This window comes from Astyanax mexicanus, chromosome 1 (genome assembly GCF_023375975.1).
Source record: "Astyanax mexicanus isolate ESR-SI-001 chromosome 1, AstMex3_surface, whole genome shotgun sequence".
Classification (NCBI taxonomy): Eukaryota; Metazoa; Chordata; class Actinopteri; order Characiformes; family Acestrorhamphidae; genus Astyanax; species Astyanax mexicanus.
Genome location: NC_064408.1, coordinates 5,980,957 through 6,000,180, shown reverse-complemented (window position 1 = coordinate 6,000,180; position 19,224 = coordinate 5,980,957). Strand labels below are relative to the sequence as shown.

At 37.6% G+C, this 19,224-nt stretch overlaps 4 protein-coding genes across 6 annotated transcripts in view; 2 read left to right on the top strand and 2 right to left on the bottom strand.

Moving 5' to 3' along the window:
• Positions 1-19,224, bottom strand: part of LOC103040661 (astrotactin-2) — a 1,082,674-nt gene that overhangs the window by 960,114 nt on the left and 103,336 nt on the right. The gene's annotated exons all lie outside the window — the stretch shown is intronic.
• Positions 1,799-2,662, bottom strand: LOC103034380 (gamma-crystallin M2-like). Its single transcript, XM_007252095.4, has 3 exons — positions 2,608-2,662; positions 2,252-2,494; positions 1,799-2,142 (listed from the first exon to the last, which is right to left on the bottom strand). Exons 1-3 carry the CDS (start codon positions 2,617-2,619, stop codon positions 1,867-1,869), a joined length of 531 nt encoding a protein of 176 aa, XP_007252157.3. The 5' UTR covers positions 2,620-2,662; the 3' UTR covers positions 1,799-1,866.
• On the top strand, positions 3,699-4,558 carry LOC125782315 (gamma-crystallin M2-like). Its single transcript, XM_049465997.1, has 3 exons — positions 3,699-3,758; positions 3,872-4,114; positions 4,224-4,558. Exons 1-3 carry the CDS (start codon positions 3,747-3,749, stop codon positions 4,497-4,499), a joined length of 531 nt encoding a protein of 176 aa, XP_049321954.1. The 5' UTR covers positions 3,699-3,746; the 3' UTR covers positions 4,500-4,558.
• On the top strand, positions 7,364-18,069 carry LOC111191320 (gamma-crystallin M2-like). Of its 3 annotated transcripts, none has more exons than XM_049466132.1 (3): positions 7,364-7,403; positions 17,389-17,631; positions 17,727-18,069. In XM_049466132.1, exons 1-3 carry the CDS (start codon positions 7,392-7,394, stop codon positions 18,000-18,002), a joined length of 531 nt encoding a protein of 176 aa, XP_049322089.1. In that variant the 5' UTR covers positions 7,364-7,391; the 3' UTR covers positions 18,003-18,069. The 3 variants fall into 3 exon arrangements, with proteins under 3 accessions (XP_049322089.1, XP_049322070.1, XP_049322078.1); XM_049466113.1 differs by lacking the exon at positions 7,364-7,403 and adding an exon at positions 11,830-11,884; XM_049466121.1 differs by lacking the exon at positions 7,364-7,403 and adding an exon at positions 17,218-17,275.

Genomic DNA, 19,224 nt, shown 5'->3' with positions numbered 1-19,224 from the left:
CACAAACGCAGCCAACAAAGACTTCCAGCCATCCGTAAGCTTAAAGCACTCCTCCTGTACAAGAGTATAGTTCAGCCTATTCTCATTTACTGTCTACCTTGCTTTTTCAACATGTTACCTGCTGCCAATAGGAACAAACTTATACGCATCACTAATACTGCACCCAAGATAATAGGCCTACAAACTCCCAACCTATCAGATCAGAACACTAAACTCACTAGAAACAAAGCACAAATTATTGTACAGGATCCCAGCCACCCTCTAAACCACTTTTTTATTCTGCTCCCATCAGGGCGTAGATACAGGACATTGGTATGGAAACGGGCACACTTTGGGAAAAGTTTTGTGCCTTCTGAGATATCCACCCTACACACTAAGAAAATAGAGTACAAAGCTTGTCGCTGGAGCTGTACCTTATATTGAGGTACAAAAAAGAACCTTTCAGTGAAAGTCATTTTTTGTATCCATGGCTTTTGTGCCAATAAAAATTATAAAGATTATAAACATTATCATCAACTAAATATGGCTCAAAAACTTGATGATCGAAAATTGTCTGGCTTTCAAATAAAAAATGTGCAATTAAAATATATATATATATATATTGTTTATTAGTACAGTGATACAGAATACTGACTGTACATTTTGGCAGGTTAAATGGTACAAATTTGTAGTTATTACTGTTAGAAATTACTTTGTTCTTCAGAGGGAACAAAACTGACCCTGTAAAGACCAATATTGTACGTTTGAGGGTACAATTATGAAGAGTGTACCTTTGAGTACAAAAAAGTACTCATATTGTACCTCTGTTTTTAGAAAGTGTGCGGCGGTGATTCTTTTTTTCCCTCTGTGACACCAACAGAATTGTTGACCTGACTCCCTCTGTCTGGAGTGTATGTGATTATATATGTGTTTTATGTTCTGGGCTGTATATAGGGATGGTGAAAGTTGGTTGGGACGGGGTGGAAGGCATGTGTTAAGTGTATTTATGCATGTATCTATGTTTCGGAGGCTATGTACTGACAGTGAAAACAAATTTCCAATTGTGGACAATAAAGACTATCTATCTATCTATCTATCTATCTATCTATCTATCTATCTATCTATCTATCTATCTATCTATGTTGTTTGTATGGTTGTTTGTGTTGCTAATTGAATGTATAATTGAGTATAATTTCGTCTAGTTAAAAACATTTATTCAATATGAAATGTTAAAAAGTGATTACCCTTGCTGTTTAAAATGGATTGAGCCATTCTTTTTCATTCATGGCATTGCGTGTCATGTCCATTTTACAGCATTACAAGTTCTCTGTACGAATATAAAAAAGTTTTAATTTCAGTCCTAAGCATGAATGCAAAATATATACTGTTTTATCTTTTTTGTGATGTAATTTTTGTTGACGTAACATACATCAAACAAATATCAGTACTTGATAAGTGACTTCTATTATGTTGCATCACTTCTTAGTCAATATTTACACCACATGTGCATTTAAACTAGTAATACACATGTTACTAAACATGTTAGTACATATTGTTTATGAGCTACTTGAACAAGGAAATAAATAAGTTAATTAATAAAGTTCAGAGATTCAAATCAGAATGAAAGAATTTGGAATTTTGATTAGTATTATACTTTTCAGTGATTTCTTATTGGTTAAACAGATGGTGCTCAATCCTAATTAGGAAGAAACATGAACATTTTGAATATTCTCCTTGTTATTGCAGAACATAGTGTGCAATATATAATTAATAAATTTAATCAAATGAGAAAATCTAGAAGAAGACATAAAATCTGCTCTTATACAGTTATTGAACTTTTTATTTAAGAAAATATATTTAACATTGTTTTCAGCTACTGGTCACTTCTTAGTACCAGTCGCTCATTACGCGCCTCATACTATTGAACCTCATGTTGCCCCAGTTGCTGAAGTTCCTGTAGTGTCCGGGTCCGAAGTACCACATCCTGCCCATGTAGTTGGGATGCTCGTACATCATCCAGTGGCCGTCCATCACGTGGCAGGACATGCAGCCATGAGACCAGTTGTAGCGGTTCATAAAGTTATCACAGTCGCCGGTCATCTCCATCATCTGGCCCATGTAGTTATCCCTCTCGTACATCCTCATCCTGTAGGATCCATTGTACTGTTGGTGAAAATAAACAATAATAGATAAATAATCCATTTGGATTTCAGCGAATATCAATACATCATCAATATACATGACTTTAACCTCTAATATCCATCAGTCTTACCCAGGGGATCATACGGCAAGACCTGACCCAGCTGCTGGATCCCCACATGCTCATGTAGTCAGAGTACTCTCCCCTCCTGAAGCAGTACTGGTGACCCATGTAGTTGGGCTGGTCGTAGAACATCCAGCAGCCGCTCATCACCCTGAAGGAGTGGCAGCGGTTCATGTAGGAGGACATGTCGGCGCAGTCTCCACTGCACTCCCAGGAACGTCCCATGAAGTTCCTGTCCTCGTAGAACATAATCTACCAAAGATAAAGCAGTAGAACATCATTAGTTACATTTGGAGAAACAGCAGAACCTCAAAAACAAGTTCTAAAGTTCTAAACTGTGTCCCATGTTGACGTGTCCTGCTTACCCTTCCGTTCATCTTGGCGGTTTTGGTTGTCTGAGCTGTTTCCAACTGGTGACTGACACACTCTGCCCGGTGCTTTTACCCTGGTATTTATACCTGGTCAAAACCAAGGGACAGTGTCCCCATTATTGTCCAAAGCCCTGACCAGGCAGAGTGATGGAGTGGGTCCACAGAGAAGACCTCTTTGTGAGGTAGACTTTTGAATAGATCCCAGAAAACAGATACAATTCAATACATTTCAAATATTCTGACAAATATCAAAGACTTCAATGAATATCCTATGATTACTTCTATATCTGTTCTAAATGTGTAACCTAATTTAAATCTCATAGAAATACACATTATAAAACCCTTCAATTGTAAGTATATGTATATACCAGTGCATCTAAAAAGAAAATAGAATATCATTGAGAAGATACTCTATTTCAGTAATTCACTACAAAATGTGAAACTCATATATTATATAGATGTATTAAACACACAGAGTGATCTATTTTAGGCCTTTATTTCTTTTATTGTTGATTATTATGGCTTACAGCCAAAGGAAACCCAAAAATCAGTGTCTCAGAAAATTAGAATACCAATAAATTGGTACTTATAACAATGTGGATAGTGGACCAAGCCCTGCTGGAAAATAAAAATCCCCATCTCTATAAAAAACTAGCTGGTTTTATAGCCATTGTAGCATTGGTAAAAAAAAACGTAGACAATGTTTGTACTACTCTCAATTGGTGAAAATACTGTATCAACAAAATGTTGTCATTAAAACAAAATCTATTAAAATGTATCCAACTGTTTGTATATATTGGTAAGTATATGCTGACCATCTAAGAAGTATGCTTATGTAGCTAGCAGAGAAGTCCCATAGAATGATCGCAAGGAACCATATGCCTATATTTCCTTAGTACCCAACATTTTTATAAATGTTATTTTATGTTATTATATTTCCATTCTCATGGAAGCAACAAGAAAGAACTTCTTCTCTCTGTGGACCACTCCATCACTCTGCCTGGTCAGGGCTTTGTACAATAAGGGGGACACTGTCCCTTGGTTTTGACCAGGTATAAATATCAGGGTTAAAGCACCAGGCAGAGTGTGTCAGTCACCAGTTGGAAACAGCTCAGACAACCAAAACCGCCAAGATGAATGGAAGGGTAAGCAGGACACGTCAACATGGGACACAGTTTAGAACTTAAGAACTTGTTTTTGAGGTTCTGCTGTTTCTCCAAATGTAACTAATGATGTTCTACTGCTTTATCTTTGGTAGATTATGTTCTACGAGGACAGGAACTTCATGGGACGTTCCTGGGAGTGCAGTGGAGACTGCGCCGACATGTCCTCCTACATGAACCGCTGCCACTCCTTCAGGGTGATGAGCGGCTGCTGGATGTTCTACGACCAGCCCAACTACATGGGTCACCAGTACTGCTTCAGGAGGGGAGAGTACTCTGACTACATGAGCATGTGGGGATCCAGCAGCTGGGTCAGGTCTTGCCGTATGATCCCCTGGGTAAGACTGATGGATATTAGAGGTTAAAATCACGTATATTTATGATGTAGTGATATTTTATAAAATCTAAATGGATTATTTATCAATTCTTCTTTTTTTCCACCAACAGTACAATGGATCCTACAGGATGAGGATGTACGAGAGGGATAACTACATGGGCCAGATGATGGAGATGACCAGCGACTGTGACAACTTCATGAACCGCTACAACTGGTCTCATGGCTGCCGTTCCTGCCACGTGATGGACGGCCACTGGCTCTTCTACGACCAGCCCAACTACATGGGCAGGATGTGGTACTTCGGACCCGGACACTACAGGAACTTCAGCAACTGGGGCAACATGAGGTTCATGAGTATGAGGCGCGTCATGAGCGACTGGTACTAAAAAGTGACCAACTGTTAAAGACATTACAACATTTTTCAATAAAATGTTTATAAACTGAACACGTGCTGATTGTTTTTTGAAAATGAAATTATTACAACATATAGTGAACACTTTTGTTTTCTAAGTGAGGATGAGGAACGTTTCGATATCTAAGTACCACTACAAGAGCTTCAGGAAATGAGGCCTCATGAGGTTCATGAGTATGAGGCGCATTATTAACAACTGGTACTAAGAAGTAATCGGGTTCTCAAAACAATGGAAAATGTAGCTAGTTTTGAATAAAATGTTGTAAAAGTAACTGAAGGAGACCATTTGCTGCCAACTGACTACTTCCAAACAGTTTAGAAACCTGCACAACTTGAGTCAACTTAATGTGACTTTTTTTCAGTAATGTGTTCTGCCCATTTCATATACAGATACCTTTTATGGGTGGATGATTTGAGATACACTACAATAACGTATTCATACACTCTGTGCAAGGCATGTCACGATGCTCATTGCTATCTTACACCCCTTCAACAGTCTATTTTCACACCTTCCACCTGCATCGTTTAAATAGCAACAGTGCTTCTGAATATACCTACACTGATGGGTGTGGTGGTCTGGAAATGATGTGTTTATGTGAATGTCTGCTCTATCGCTATCTTGGCAACGAAAAACACAGGTGCACCACTGATTGAATACAACCTAGACAGACTTCAACAGTCAGACGTTTATTGCTATCTTGGCCTCCTTAACACGTGTACAACCCACCTATTACATATCGTTGCTGTACTATGAAAAACACTTATCTCCATTTTTGTCGATTTTTAGACAAACTGTCCCCTACACTGTGCCAAAATTTCTTGATGAATGGACCAATAGAAACTCTTCAAAAAATCACCTGGAATAAACTCTTTTTACATTGACTTCCATTGAAAGTTTACAAGGTTTTTTCTCTCTTCTGTAAAGTTGCTGTTTTGGAGATGACTGCCTTTTCTTTGAGTAAAAATGTGATTTATGGGAAAACTTTAACTATACAATCAAGGAAATAAAAATTCTGTGCATTATACAGCTTTGGAAAATTATAATAAGAGACCACAATGAAACATTGAGTTTCTTTGATTTTACCAAATTGAAAACCTCTGGAATATAATCAAGAGGAAGATGGATGATTACAAGCCATCAAACCACCAAACTGAACTGCTTGATTTTTTGCACCAGGAGTAACGGCATAAATTTATCCAAAAGCAGTGTTTAAGACTGGTGGAGGAGAACAAGACGCCAAGATGCACGAAAACTTTGATTAAAAACCAGGGTTATTCCACCAAATATTGATTTCTGAACTCTTAAAACTTCATGAACATGAACTTGTTTTTTTTTGCATTATTTGAGGTCTGAAAGCTCAAATAGTCTGCGTTGTTTAACTGACATTTAACTTCCTGCTATCCTCAGACAGACTTACACACTTTATATGATTAAACTGGCAAAGTTTATCTGATGAATTATCAGCAGTTCTGGCATTATTGTAATGTAAAATTAGTAATATATAAATATTACAATGATTGTGTTGTGAAGTTAGAGCTTAAAGTAAAGGATATTTAGAGAAATATTATAAAACTGAATGTCACAGCGACCTCTACATTATTACCACACGAATATGTAATTGTTTAAAATATTGATATTTTTCTTATATTTTATGCACATAAAACAGCCGTGATAAAACATATATTGAAATTAAAAAAAAAATTGAAACCTTTTTTTTTTTTTTTTTTCGTAGTGTCTTTATCAAATTAAGAAAAGACTATATAATAAATATGAATCACAAAACTCATTCACTTAACCATTTTTTAGAGACTTTAAACATTGAATTGGGTCAAATTGTCTCGAAAGATAAGAAAAAGAATAATAAAAATGACTACACTTCTTATATATGTGAAGCAACAACCAATCACGTGCAGCATACTCTCAACCGGAAACAACCGTCCTCCTGGAGGATTGCATCCACCATCAAGGAATCGAACCATTGGCACAGACTGACAATCCCTATGTGGACAACCAGTCATATATACATTTATACACACATACAATCTTACATACACACCATGAGTATTACTTATCTCAGGGCAATTTAAAGTATTCAATTCACATGACCTCCATTCTTTTAGATTGTGGGAAGAACAAAGAATCCCTTAAGGAAACAGACATGAGGAAAACATGAAACTCCACCCAGATAGGGACTTGAACCCAAGCCCCTAGTGCTTGGAGGCAAACTTGCTAACTACCATAAGCATATAATAACATATAAAACATAATAAGTGTGTATTACATGATTATATAACCTGTACAACTGTTATTAATGTGTAATAATGCGTACGACACCAGTAGTCACATTGTAATTACATGGATTATTAATGTGCAACAACGGTTACTTGATTTTTCCTTTTGTAATGTGTAGCTGCCACTACATTATGATGCATACAGTTAAAAAATATGCTAAACCAGGAACATATTAACTACATAAATCAATCTAGTATTTTTAATTTTTTGCTGTGACTGCATGTAAGTGTTTATCATGAAAGTTTTCATATAAACATTTTAGCTTTAATGCGTGAAATGTAGAGATGTGAAAAGTAATAATTAAAGAAAAAAAAGTTGATATATTTTACTTTTTGGCTGTAAATGGGATCTATTCAAAGGTCTTCTAGAGACTAGAGAATCACATGGAAGCAATAAATGAAAGCACTTCTGTACTGTGTGGACCACTCCATCACTCTGCCTGGTCAGGGCTTTGAACAATAAGGGGGACACTGTCCCTTGGTTTTTAACCAGGTATAAATACCAGGGTTAAAGCACCGGGCAGAGTGTGTCAGTCACCAGTTGGAAACAGCTCAGACAACCAAAACCGCCAAGATGAACGGAAAGGTAAGCAGGACACGTCAACATGGGACACAGTTTAGAACTTTAGAACTTGTTTTTGAGGTTCTGCTGTTTCTCCAAATGTAACTAATGATGTTCTACTGCTTTATCTTTTGTAGATTATGTTCTACGAGGACAGGAACTTCATGGGACGTTCCTGGGAGTGCAGTGGAGACTGCGCCGACATGTCCTCCTACATGAACCGCTGCCACTCCTTCAGGGTGATGAGCGGTTGCTGGATGTTCTACGACCAGCCCAACTACATGGGTCACCAGTACTGCTTCAGGAGGGGAGAGTACTCTGACTACATGAGCATGTGGGGATCCAGCAGCTGGGTCAGGTCTTGCCGTATGATCCCCTGGGTAAGACTGATGGATATTAAAGGTTAAAATCATGTATATTGATGTTGTAGTGATATTTGGTGAAATCCAAATGGATTATAATCTATTATTGTTTATTTCCACCAACAGTACAATGGATCCTACAGGATGAGGATGTACGAGAGGGATAACTACATGGGTCAGATGATGGAGATGACCGGAGACTGTGACAACTTTATGAACCGCTACAACTGGTCTCATGGATGCCGTTCCTGCCACGTGATGGACGGCCACTGGATGATGTACGAGCATCCCAACTACATGGGCAGGATGTGGTACTTCGGACCCGGACACTACAGGAACTTCAGCAACTGGGGCAACATGAGGTTCATGAGTATGAGGCGCGTCATGAGCGACTGGTACTAAAAAGTGATAAACTGCATTAAACGATGTAAAATCTGTTTTACTGTGAATAAAATGTTCAGGAACTGAATAATTGTATGTCTTGGTTTCTTTCCTATTTTCCTATTCCTACTGTGAAATTCAAAGATAAATGTACCAATCGGATACTCAAGTACTACCTTACTGGGTTACCCTAAATACTTTTCAACTTCATATTAAGAATATTCTTAAAATTATATCAATTTCCCCAAAGTAATGGGCTTGTCTATGCATGGTTACAGCACAAATTGGAAATTAATAATTGGAAAACCAATGGCAATCAAATTGAATAGCTTGAATTTCATAGCTAATAAAATCATCCTATATTATCGTTTCCATTTAATGGTGTGGTGGGAAGCATTACAACCCAAAACTATAAAGGCACTTTATTATGCATGAACCTACAGTACCAGTCAAAAGTTTGGACACACCTCTTTCCATTCAGGGTGTTTTCTTTCTTTTTATGATTTTTGTACATTTAAATGTAAACTTATTATTGAAAGCTATATTAAAGCTAAACAGGAACACATGCAGAATGACTCAAACCAGAACATGTTTTATACTTTAGATTCTTCTAAGTATCACATGTATCTTTGAGGACAGATCTGCAGACTCTTGGCGAGATTTTAATCTCAGTCTCTTCATGAGGGAGAGTCACCTGGAAAAGTTTTCTCAGCGTCTTGAAGGAAGGAGTTCCTGGAGGTGCTGAACAATAATTGCTGCTTTTCCTTCACGCTGTGAAGCGCCAGCTCATCCCAATTAAATCACCTCAAATCACCATCTCAGTTCATCAGGTTTAGATCAGAGGATAAAGGTGGAGGAATAACAATTTTATTACTGTTTACTATGTAATGCCATATGTGTCTCTTAATAGTTCCCATGCCTTTAATAATAATCTACAATGTAGAGAATACATTAAATAAAGAAATAAATTCATTGAATGAAAAGGTGTGTCCAAACATAGTTAGAATTAAAGTCAAAGTCAAAGTGGTTTTTATTGTCATTTCAGCTATATACAGAGTACACAGTGAAATGAAACAACGTTCCTCCAGGGACCATGGTGCACATAAACACAGTGTAGACAGAACAATAGTGCAACAGTACAAAAGTGCAGACAGACAATACAACACAATACAGACAAAGAATAATAAATAACAAGACAGTGTGCAAATTATGCAGTGTGCAAAAAGTGTGCAAAAAAGACCAGGTGAGGTAGTAATTACTCTATTACACAGTGTGCAATAGAGTCCAGTGAGGTAGTAGGGTTTTTAGTGCTTTCCATTTTCTGGGGTAAGTGGGGTAAGAGTGTGTGTGCAAATAAATTAAATAAATAAATACTACAAAGCACAAATATGTTCTATAGATTATACCTTGGTCAACTTATATAAAAAAGCATGAGCTGTTTTATTGCCATTACAGAGCATTGAATTAGATACCCTGAAAATGGCTCCTGTTCCCCTTAGAAAACTTAGTGTTTATGATTCAACATCAGCATAAATTGGCAACAAGCAATATAGCATAGTATAGATGTCTCCTGAGCTCATGCCAGCTTTTTTTTCGGACTTCTTGGAAAAAACACCCCTGATAATTTTCATGACTTTCCTTTATAAATCATAGTTTTTTTTGGATCAGCAATTTCAGTTAAATACAGCTCTCGAAAAAATTAAGAGAGCACTTCAGTTTCTGAATCAGTTTCTCTGATTTTGCTATTTATAGGTTTATGTTTGAATAAAATCAACATTGCTGTTTTATTCTATAAACTACAGACAATATTTCTCCCAACTTCCAAATTAAAATATTGTCATTTAGAGCATTTATTTACAGAAAATGAGAAATGGCTGAAATAAAAAAGATGAAGCAGAGCTTTCAGACCTCAAATAATGCAAAGAAAACAAAAAGTTCATATTCATAAAGTAGTTTTAAGAGTTCAGAAATCAATATTTGGTGGAATAACCCTGGTTTGTTTTTAATCACAGTTTTTTTCATGTATCTTGGCATCATGTTCTCCTCTCTCCACCAGTCTTACACACTGCTTTTGGATAACTTTATGCTGCTTTACTCCTGGTGCAAAAATTCAAGCAGTTCAGTTTGGTGGTTTAACGGCTTGTGATCATCCATCTTCCTCTTGATTATATTCCAGAGGTTTTCAATTTGGTAAAATCAAAGAAACTCAAAGAGCTGTATGTTACTTGGGTTAATTGGGTATTTAAAATTGAGCAGTGGCTTAAAAGGGCAGTTTACCATATAGTCAAGCAGCAGAACCAACCAGAAACAAACCATATTCAATATTTAGAAAATGTTGATTGAAAAGACTGTTATACATTTTAACATTTTACAATTTTAACAGACACAAATTTTAGATCCTTTCTACTTTAGCTTTATGGATGTACAAATGCAGACCACAAAACTCAATAGAACTCAATAATTAGGCTAAACAACTATGCAGTATTCATAGCCTTTAGCCTTTATTAATAAGAATTTAACTTGATATTATAGTAAAATCTCTTCATTTTCTGATTGGGGAAGACATCTGTATGATGGAGACCTCCGGAGTTTTGTCTCTTCGCATTTAATAAAATAGGCATTTGTCCACTGCCGTGCACTGTAATTACACTTTGGACGCACATGTTTCCATGGAGATCCATGTAGAAACAAAACAGCGAGTGGAAATGGAGGAGCTACTGAACACCGCAATGTCATGTGACTGAGAAAACAAACAAACAAACAAAAAAACTCACTGGTCCTCCTGTTTTTTCAATTGCAGTCCGAATGCAGGAGTTTTATCACTAGAAGTAGTAGTAGAAGTGTGAAATATTTTTCACAGATGTCCCCATGAGAAAATAATTCCGTGTGGATAAGGCTTTTGAGGACGTCTGAGAAAAACACATACATGGCCGTTCCAGGCGGGAATAACATTACAGAGGACCCCTATAAAATAGAAAAATTACCCCAGAACCCCCTAAAAAACTAAGACACATTAAATTTTGACTTAGGAATAATAAATTAGCTTAAGTTAAAATCAAATTATCAGATCAATTGATGATGTGGGAGATCTTTCCATATGTAAAAAAAAAAAGTTTAGTTTTTTTTTTTGCCAATTTTGAAAAAAAAAAGCTATTTTTAGGCAATCATTCTAGGAAGATGACATTATTAAACAACAAAATAGAGGCCAAAAAGTACATAAATTAATTCTATAAACTGTATGCATTTATTTAGAAAGCATCCAAAACTGACCTTTAGTATGATGTTTGTTCTGTGTCACAAGACACAACATTGTTTTTAGTCTTTGTGTCAGTTACTGTACATACTATTCATAGATAACCTCTCATTTGGAGTTAGCAAAACACACATAGATATTAATTCTATAAAGACATTATTTAAAGTCGAAAGTAACTAGTCTAAGACAATCTGAAGGTAAAAAAAAATACAAATTACAATAAGTTTATACTGCATTCAAACTAAAATGCATTCTACCTTCTTCAAAACACCACAGAGTCTTTTCTAGAGAAAGAGTCACATGCAAGAGAGATGAAAGCACTTTGAGGGCACTCTGAGGGCCTCTCCATCACTCTGCTTGGTCAGGGCTTTGGACAATAAGAGGCGCTCTACCCAATGGCCTTTGGCTTCAGCCAGGTATAAATACCAGGGTTAAAGCACCAGGCAGAGTGTGTCAGTCACCAGTTGGAAACAGCTCGGACAACCAAAACCGCCAAGATGAACGGAAGGGTAAGCAGGACACGTCAACATGGGACACAGTTTAGAACTTTACAACTTGTTTTTGAGGTTCTGCTGTTTCTCCAAATGTAATTAATGATGTCCTACTGCTTTATCTTTGGTAGATTATGTTCTACGAGGACAGGAACTTCATGGGACGTTCCTGGGAGTGCAGCAGCGATTGCGCCGACATGTCCTCCTACATGAACCGCTGCCACTCCTTCAGGGTGATGAGCGGCTGCTGGATGTTCTACGACCAGCCCAACTACATGGGTCACCAGTACTGCTTCAGGAGGGGAGAGTACTCTGACTACATGAGCATGTGGGGATCCAGCAGCTGGGTCAGGTCTTGCCGTATGATCCCCTGGGTAAGACTGATGGATTTTAGAGGTTAAATCATGTATACTGATGATCCAGACGCATTTATTACATATTTTATATATATATATTTTTTACCACCAGTACAACGGACAGTACAGAATGAGGGTCTACGAGAGGGATAACTACATGGGCCAGATGATGGAGATGACCAGTGATTGCGACAACTTCATGACCCGCTACAACTGGTCCCATGGCTGGCACTCCTGCCATGTGATGGACGGCCACTGGCTCTTCTACGACCAGCCCAACTACATGGGCAGGATGTGGTACTTCGGACCCGGACACTACAGGAACTTCAGCAACTGGGGCAACATGAGGTTCATGAGTATGAGGCGCATCATGAGCGACTGGTACTAAAGAGTGACCAAATTCAATAAAATTTTAAGAAATGACTGAATATTGAATATTGTGTCTTTGGTTGTTTCTGAAAGAATTAGGTATTGCACACATATATACAAATACACTCATGACATTCTCGTCCAAATCTGCAGATTTGAGTTCCGAACAGACTTATGGTCTTTATTTGCATTAACAAATTCATTTCAATATGTGTGTTGTTATGCACATACAAGCTAATAAAGCTATATAAAATCATTAAACAAATTGATAGACATGTACAAAACAAAAAAACAGATATGCACTACACTATAACTTATTTTCTGGTTAAAGGACCAATAAGTTATATATTTGCAATAGTAAATGATAAAAATATCAGGATGTATGAGTTAGCTTCAGTCAGAAGTACCTATTTAGACTGTGCTGTCCGAGCGGTGCTGCAGCATGGAAGCTAGCAAGCAGGGCTGGTTCAGTTAAACCTTAGATGCTACACAGCCTAAAAAGCCTCAGCAAGTCTTCAAAATGCTCAGTTACCAAAAAAAGGAATATAACAATAGTAAATATTGGCAGTGAATTTCAAGGGTGGAGACTTAGAGCTTAAAAAAGACTATAAGACCGTTGTCTGGCTAGCTAGCTGGCTTGCTAATTTAGCCACCAACCAATCCTACCAGTCTAAACTTTGCTTTTGCTATCTAAACTGAGATCCAGATCAGGCTGCAACAAGATAAAATGGTAGGATACTCAAATACATCATATATGTCATATATATTTTACTTAACATAACATGTTAACATTCACAGTGAGGAGGGGAAAAAGTATGTGAACCCCTAGACTAATGACTTTTCTAAGAGTTAATTGGAGCCAGGATGTGATAAGATGGATGGATGTGTTGGCTAAAGCTTCCCTGCCCTATAAAAAACATCAACACACCAGTTCTGAGTTTGCTGTTCTTAAGAAGCAGCATTGCTTGATGTGAATCATCATGTGCCTCACACAAAAGATCAAGCTCTTAGAAGACCTGCGTTCAAGAATTGTTGACTTTCAGCATGAAGCTGGAAAGGGTTAAAAAAAAGTATCTCTAAAAGCCTTGATGTTCATGTGTCCATGGTAAGACAGATGTTCTACAAATGGACAGAAAAAGAAAGTTCAGCACTGTTACTGGAGCTACTCTCTCTCTAGGCGTGGTAAAGTCCTGTAAAGGTGACTGCAAGAGCACAGCGATCAACACAGAATGACCAATGAGGTGAGGAAGAATCCTAGAGTGTCAGCTGAAGACTTATAGAAATCTCTGGCACATGCTTACATTTTTGTTGACAAATCTACAATAAGAAAAAACATTAAACAAGATTAAGAGAGTTCATGGGAGGACGTCACGGAGGAAGTCGCCACTGCTGTCCAAAAAACATTGCTGCACATTTGAAGTTTGCAAAAGAGCACCTGGATGTTCCACTACAGCACTGCTGGCTAAATATACTGTGGACAGATAAAATGTCAGTTAATTAACACAATATCTATATTTGTAAAGCAATAATTCTTTAACAATTCAATTTAATTTATCTGTTGTTCTTTTGGGATCTTGTTCCTAAGCTTTTCTCTGTATAGATATAAAACGATAAAAAAAATCAAAAGTAATGGTAAAAATATGTTTCACCTCACATTTTTTATTATTTTCTTGTTACTATTAATAATAATGTCTTCTTCATGCATTTAAATGATATATAGGTTGATTACCTCAACTTCAATATGGAAAATTTAAATGTAATTAATGGTTTTAATTCTATGTATTATTTTATTTTTACATTGTGTCAAACCTTGGGGCAATATATACACATATATTTATTTTCTTGCGAATAATAATGTGCGAATCTTGCAAATATAAAACATTCCAGTAAGATAAGGACTCAATGTTCATGTATAATTTAAAAGAAACACTTATAATTAGAATGATTAACTTTTTAAAATGTCTAAATTTGTATGTTACTGAAACCTGTCTATAGTCATACAATGTGTCAATAAATTAAGTTTTAATTCTATTTATTTTCTTTGTCCATCTCTTTGAATCATATCTCTATTATTTTGTTTCTCTGAATACTAGGGGTGTCACGATTCTCTAAATCCTCGATTCGATTTCATTTTCGATTTGAGGGTCACGATTCGATTCGATTCTCGATTTTCTTGTTTTTTTTCTTGTTATTATTTTATGCCTCATAAAATTTAAATAATATATTTATTATTATTATTATTATTATTATTATTATTATTATTATTATTATTATAAATATTATAAATATTATTATTATTATTTATTAAGATATATATGGTAATGCCATCTAGTGACTTTTTTTGGTAGCAACAGTGTGCACTATTAAAACAAGCAGTTTATCAGAGCTGTGTGTGGATGGCTGGTGAAACTGCTCACTTACATGAAGCTGCAGTTCTTCATCAAACCACTAGTCGGAGCTGCAGCAGCACAAGCCACGCTCTCTTCACTCAGTCACTACTTCAGTACAGCCCAGCCACGGGCTACAGAGCTCAGCCAGTCCGTTTTTACTGTTTCTGTAAACAAATAAAGGTTTTAACCCCACTAACCGGATAATACAGCTCACTACAGTTCATCTTTCAGCCCAAGCAGCTAACAGCAGCAGGTTAGAACAGCCGACACGGAGTCACTGCTCGGATTACATTATAAACAGGTCAGTTAGCGCGCTGCTAACCTTAGGATGTTTATAACTACGGAGTTTAGTGGACACACCACGGCCGCCAGGTAAGTCTTTTAAAGGCTACTGAAGACTATTAAAGGCTATTAGAGGTTATTGAAAGCATTATTGGGGGGCAGAAATCAGTACAGGCTGGTTAGATAAGTGATGTGGTGAAACTGTGACTAGCGCTGTCACAGTGATGTTTATTAACGTCATTAAACAGATTTTGTCAGGTATTGTCTTATAAATATTTACACATAACTTATATCTCTCCTGAAAAGCTTTTATTTTAGTCAGAAACACGCTTGTGTTTACTTTATCTGAGAGAAAGATGTTTTTTTAATTCAATGGAAAGCAACAGGTGTAGTCAATTATAAGTTTAAGATTTTTAATCCACCTCACTGTGATCTATAGTCAGTGTTCTCAAGTCACACTGACACACGCGTTTCAGCGAGTTCACACGCTCTCACCTGCGCACACCCACCCCTCCGTTAGATACAGATACAAAACCTGCGCGCCCAACCCCCGCCCCCCCTCCCCCCCTCCCCCGTTGGACAGATAAAAAACAGTGATCACACTCCCGCCGACATTCAAAACTTGAGAGCCCTGTCTATATTTCTATAAATCCGTTTTCAGTTTCTCCTCCGTGGTTGAAAGGCAGCTGTCTCTCACACAGCAGAACTGAGGGCGGGGCTGCGCTCATGCAGTGGCTCTCTCTATTTAACTGAATAGGATGCGCTGTGTTGGTGCCGCGCCATTTGCGTAGCGCGCGCGGGAGGGATCGTCGATCCTCTTTTTGACTTCGATACTCGAGACCATGACCTCATTTCGATTCGATTTCGATAAAATATCGAGATCGTGACACCCCTACTGAATACATATATAAAGTTAAATGCTTAAAAAAAAATTTCGATTGTGTTTTACATTGTCAAACTTTTGGGATGACTCATATTTATCTTATTAATATACCATTAACAAATACTCAAATACTAACTTCTCTAAAATATGTAATTTTATATGTTACTGAAACCTCTCTACAGCCATGAAAATATGCCAGTTATTTATTTTAATTCTTCAATTCTTTGAATTTGAGTCCATCTCTTTGAGTCATATGTCTATTGTTTTGTTTCTCTAATTAAATATAAAATGTTAAATGTTAAAACAGTCATAAGACAAAAACTTCATGAAGGTGTATACCAAATTAAGAGGAAGATGGATGATCACAAGCCATCAAACCAAACTGAACTGCTTGAATTTTTGCACCAGGAGTAAAGCAGCATAAAGTTATGCAAAAGCAGTGTGTAAGACTGGTGGAGGAGAACATGATGCCAAGATGCATGAAAACTGTGATTAAAAACCACCAGGGTTATTCCACCAAATATTGATTTCTGAAACCTTAAAACTTTATGAATATGAACTTGTTTTCTTTGCATTATTTGAGGTCTGAAAGATCTGCATCTTTTTTGTAATTTCAGTCATTTCTCATTTTCTGCAAATAAATGCTCTAAATGACAATATTTTTATTTAGAATTTGGGAGAAATGTTTTCTGTAGTTTATAGAATAAAACAACAATGTTAATTTTACTCAAACATAAACCTATAAATAGCAAAATCAGAGAAGTTGATTCAGAAACTGAAGTGGTCCCTTAAAATTTTAATCTTAGGAAATAATAATGGCTGAAACTACAGAGATGCTCATAGACAAATGGCCTACAGTGCTAGCATTTACTTAAGCTAAAATACAGCACCAGTAACTAGTATCCATTCAAAAGTCTTCTAGAGACCAGAGAGTCACATGGAGGAGAGCTGAAAGCTTCTCTATTGGCCTCTCCATCACTCTGCCTGGTCAGGGCTTTGTACAATAGGTTGTACACTAACCTTTAGTTGTGCCCAGGTATAAATACCAGGGTTAAAGCACCAGGCAGAGTGTGTCAGTCACCAGTTGGAAACAGCTCAGACAACCAAAACCGCCAAGATGAACGGAAGGGTAAGCAGGACACGTCAACATGGGACACAGTTTAGAACTTTAGAACTTGTTTTTGAGGTTCTGCTGTTTCTCCAAATGTAACTAATGATGTTCTACTGCTTTATCTTTGGTAGATTATGTTCTACGAGGACAGGAACTTCATGGGACGTTCCTGGGAGTGCAGTGGAGACTGCGCCGACATGTCCTCCTACATGAACCGCTGCCACTCCTTCAGGGTGATGAGCGGCTGCTGGATGTTCTACGACCAGCCCAACTACATGGGTCACCAGTACTGCTTCAGGAGGGGAGAGTACTCTGACTACATGAGCATGTGGGGATCCAGCAGCTGGGTCAGGTCTTGCCGTATGATCCCCAGGGTAAGACTGATGGCTATTAGAGGTTAAAATCGTGTATATCGATGATGTATTGATGTTTGGTGGAATTAACTATTATTCTTTATTCCCACCAACAGTACAGTGGATCCTACAGGATGAGGATGTACGAGAGGGATAACTACATGGGCCAGATGATGGAGATGACCGGCGACTGTGACAACTTCATGAACCGCTACAACTGGTCCCATGGCTGCATGTCCTGCCACGTGATGGACGGACACTGGATGATGTACGAGCATCCCAACTACATGGGCAGGATGTGGTACTTCGGACCCGGACACTACAGGAACTTCAGCAACTGGGGCAACATGAGGTTCAATAGTATGAGGCGCGTCATGAGCGACTGGTACTAAGAAGTGACCAACTGCTTGACTCAACATGAAATCTACATTTTTCAATAAAATAAATAGAAACTACAAATTGCCAGACTTTGTTTTTTTTATATATATAATAAATGGTATTTCAAGGGTGACGAGTGGTCCAGTAGGATAAGGGCTGCCACTATGATCAGGAGATCACCGGTTCATGCAGCTTGCTTAAAGAAATATAGAAACGGCCCAGTACGGCTGTAGTCGCTTAACTTTAGTGTCTCTTAGGTTCGTGTTGCATCAGCCTTCCACTCACCATTAGCATATCTCTTGATATACCGGTCCAATGTGGTCCAGCTGGGGCAGACCCACTCGTCCCCTGCCTACACACTTCGCAATGTGTACATTATTATATAAGTGCCATTTAATGGTCTTAAAATGCCAACAATATCGTTTATCGCAATAATTTCAGGGACAACATATTGTTCGCAAAAAATTGTTATCGTGACAGACCTAATAGAAATGCTCCAAAAAGACCTACAGGGGTTGGACAATGAAACTGAAAACACCTGTCATTTTAGTGCTGGAGGTTTCACGGCTAAATTGAAGCAGCCTGGTGGACAATCTTTAATCATTAATTACACATTGCACCAGTAAGAGCAGAGTGTGAAGGTTCAGTTAACAGGGTAAGAGCACAGTTCTGCTCTAAATATTGCAATGCACACAACATTATGGTATTATGTGACATACCAGAGTTCAAAAGAGGACAAATTGTTGGTGCACGTCTTGCTGGAGCATCTGTGACCAAGACAGCAAGTCTTTGTGATGCATCAAGAGCCACGGTATCCATGGTAATGTCAGCATACCACCAAGAAGAACCAACCACATCCAACAGGATTAACTGTGGACGCTGTAAGAGGGAGCTGTCTGAAAGGGATGTTCGGGTGCTAACCAGGATTGTATCCAAAAAACATAAAACCACGGCTGATCAAATCACGGCAGAATTCAATGTGCACCTCAACTCTCCTGTTTCCACCAGAACTGTCCATCACCACAATCAATTATTGTGCTCTAAAACCAGGTGTTTCAGTTTCATTGTCCAACCCCTGTATCTTATTATTATTGTGTTGCCATGCCATTAAAAATATGCATGCATGTAAATGATTAAGTTTTTAAAAATCACTTTTTAAAAATCCATGACGAGGTTTTATGAAGTGTGAAGGCTGCAGAAGTTACCAACACATGGCACCCGTCCACAGTGCCCCCA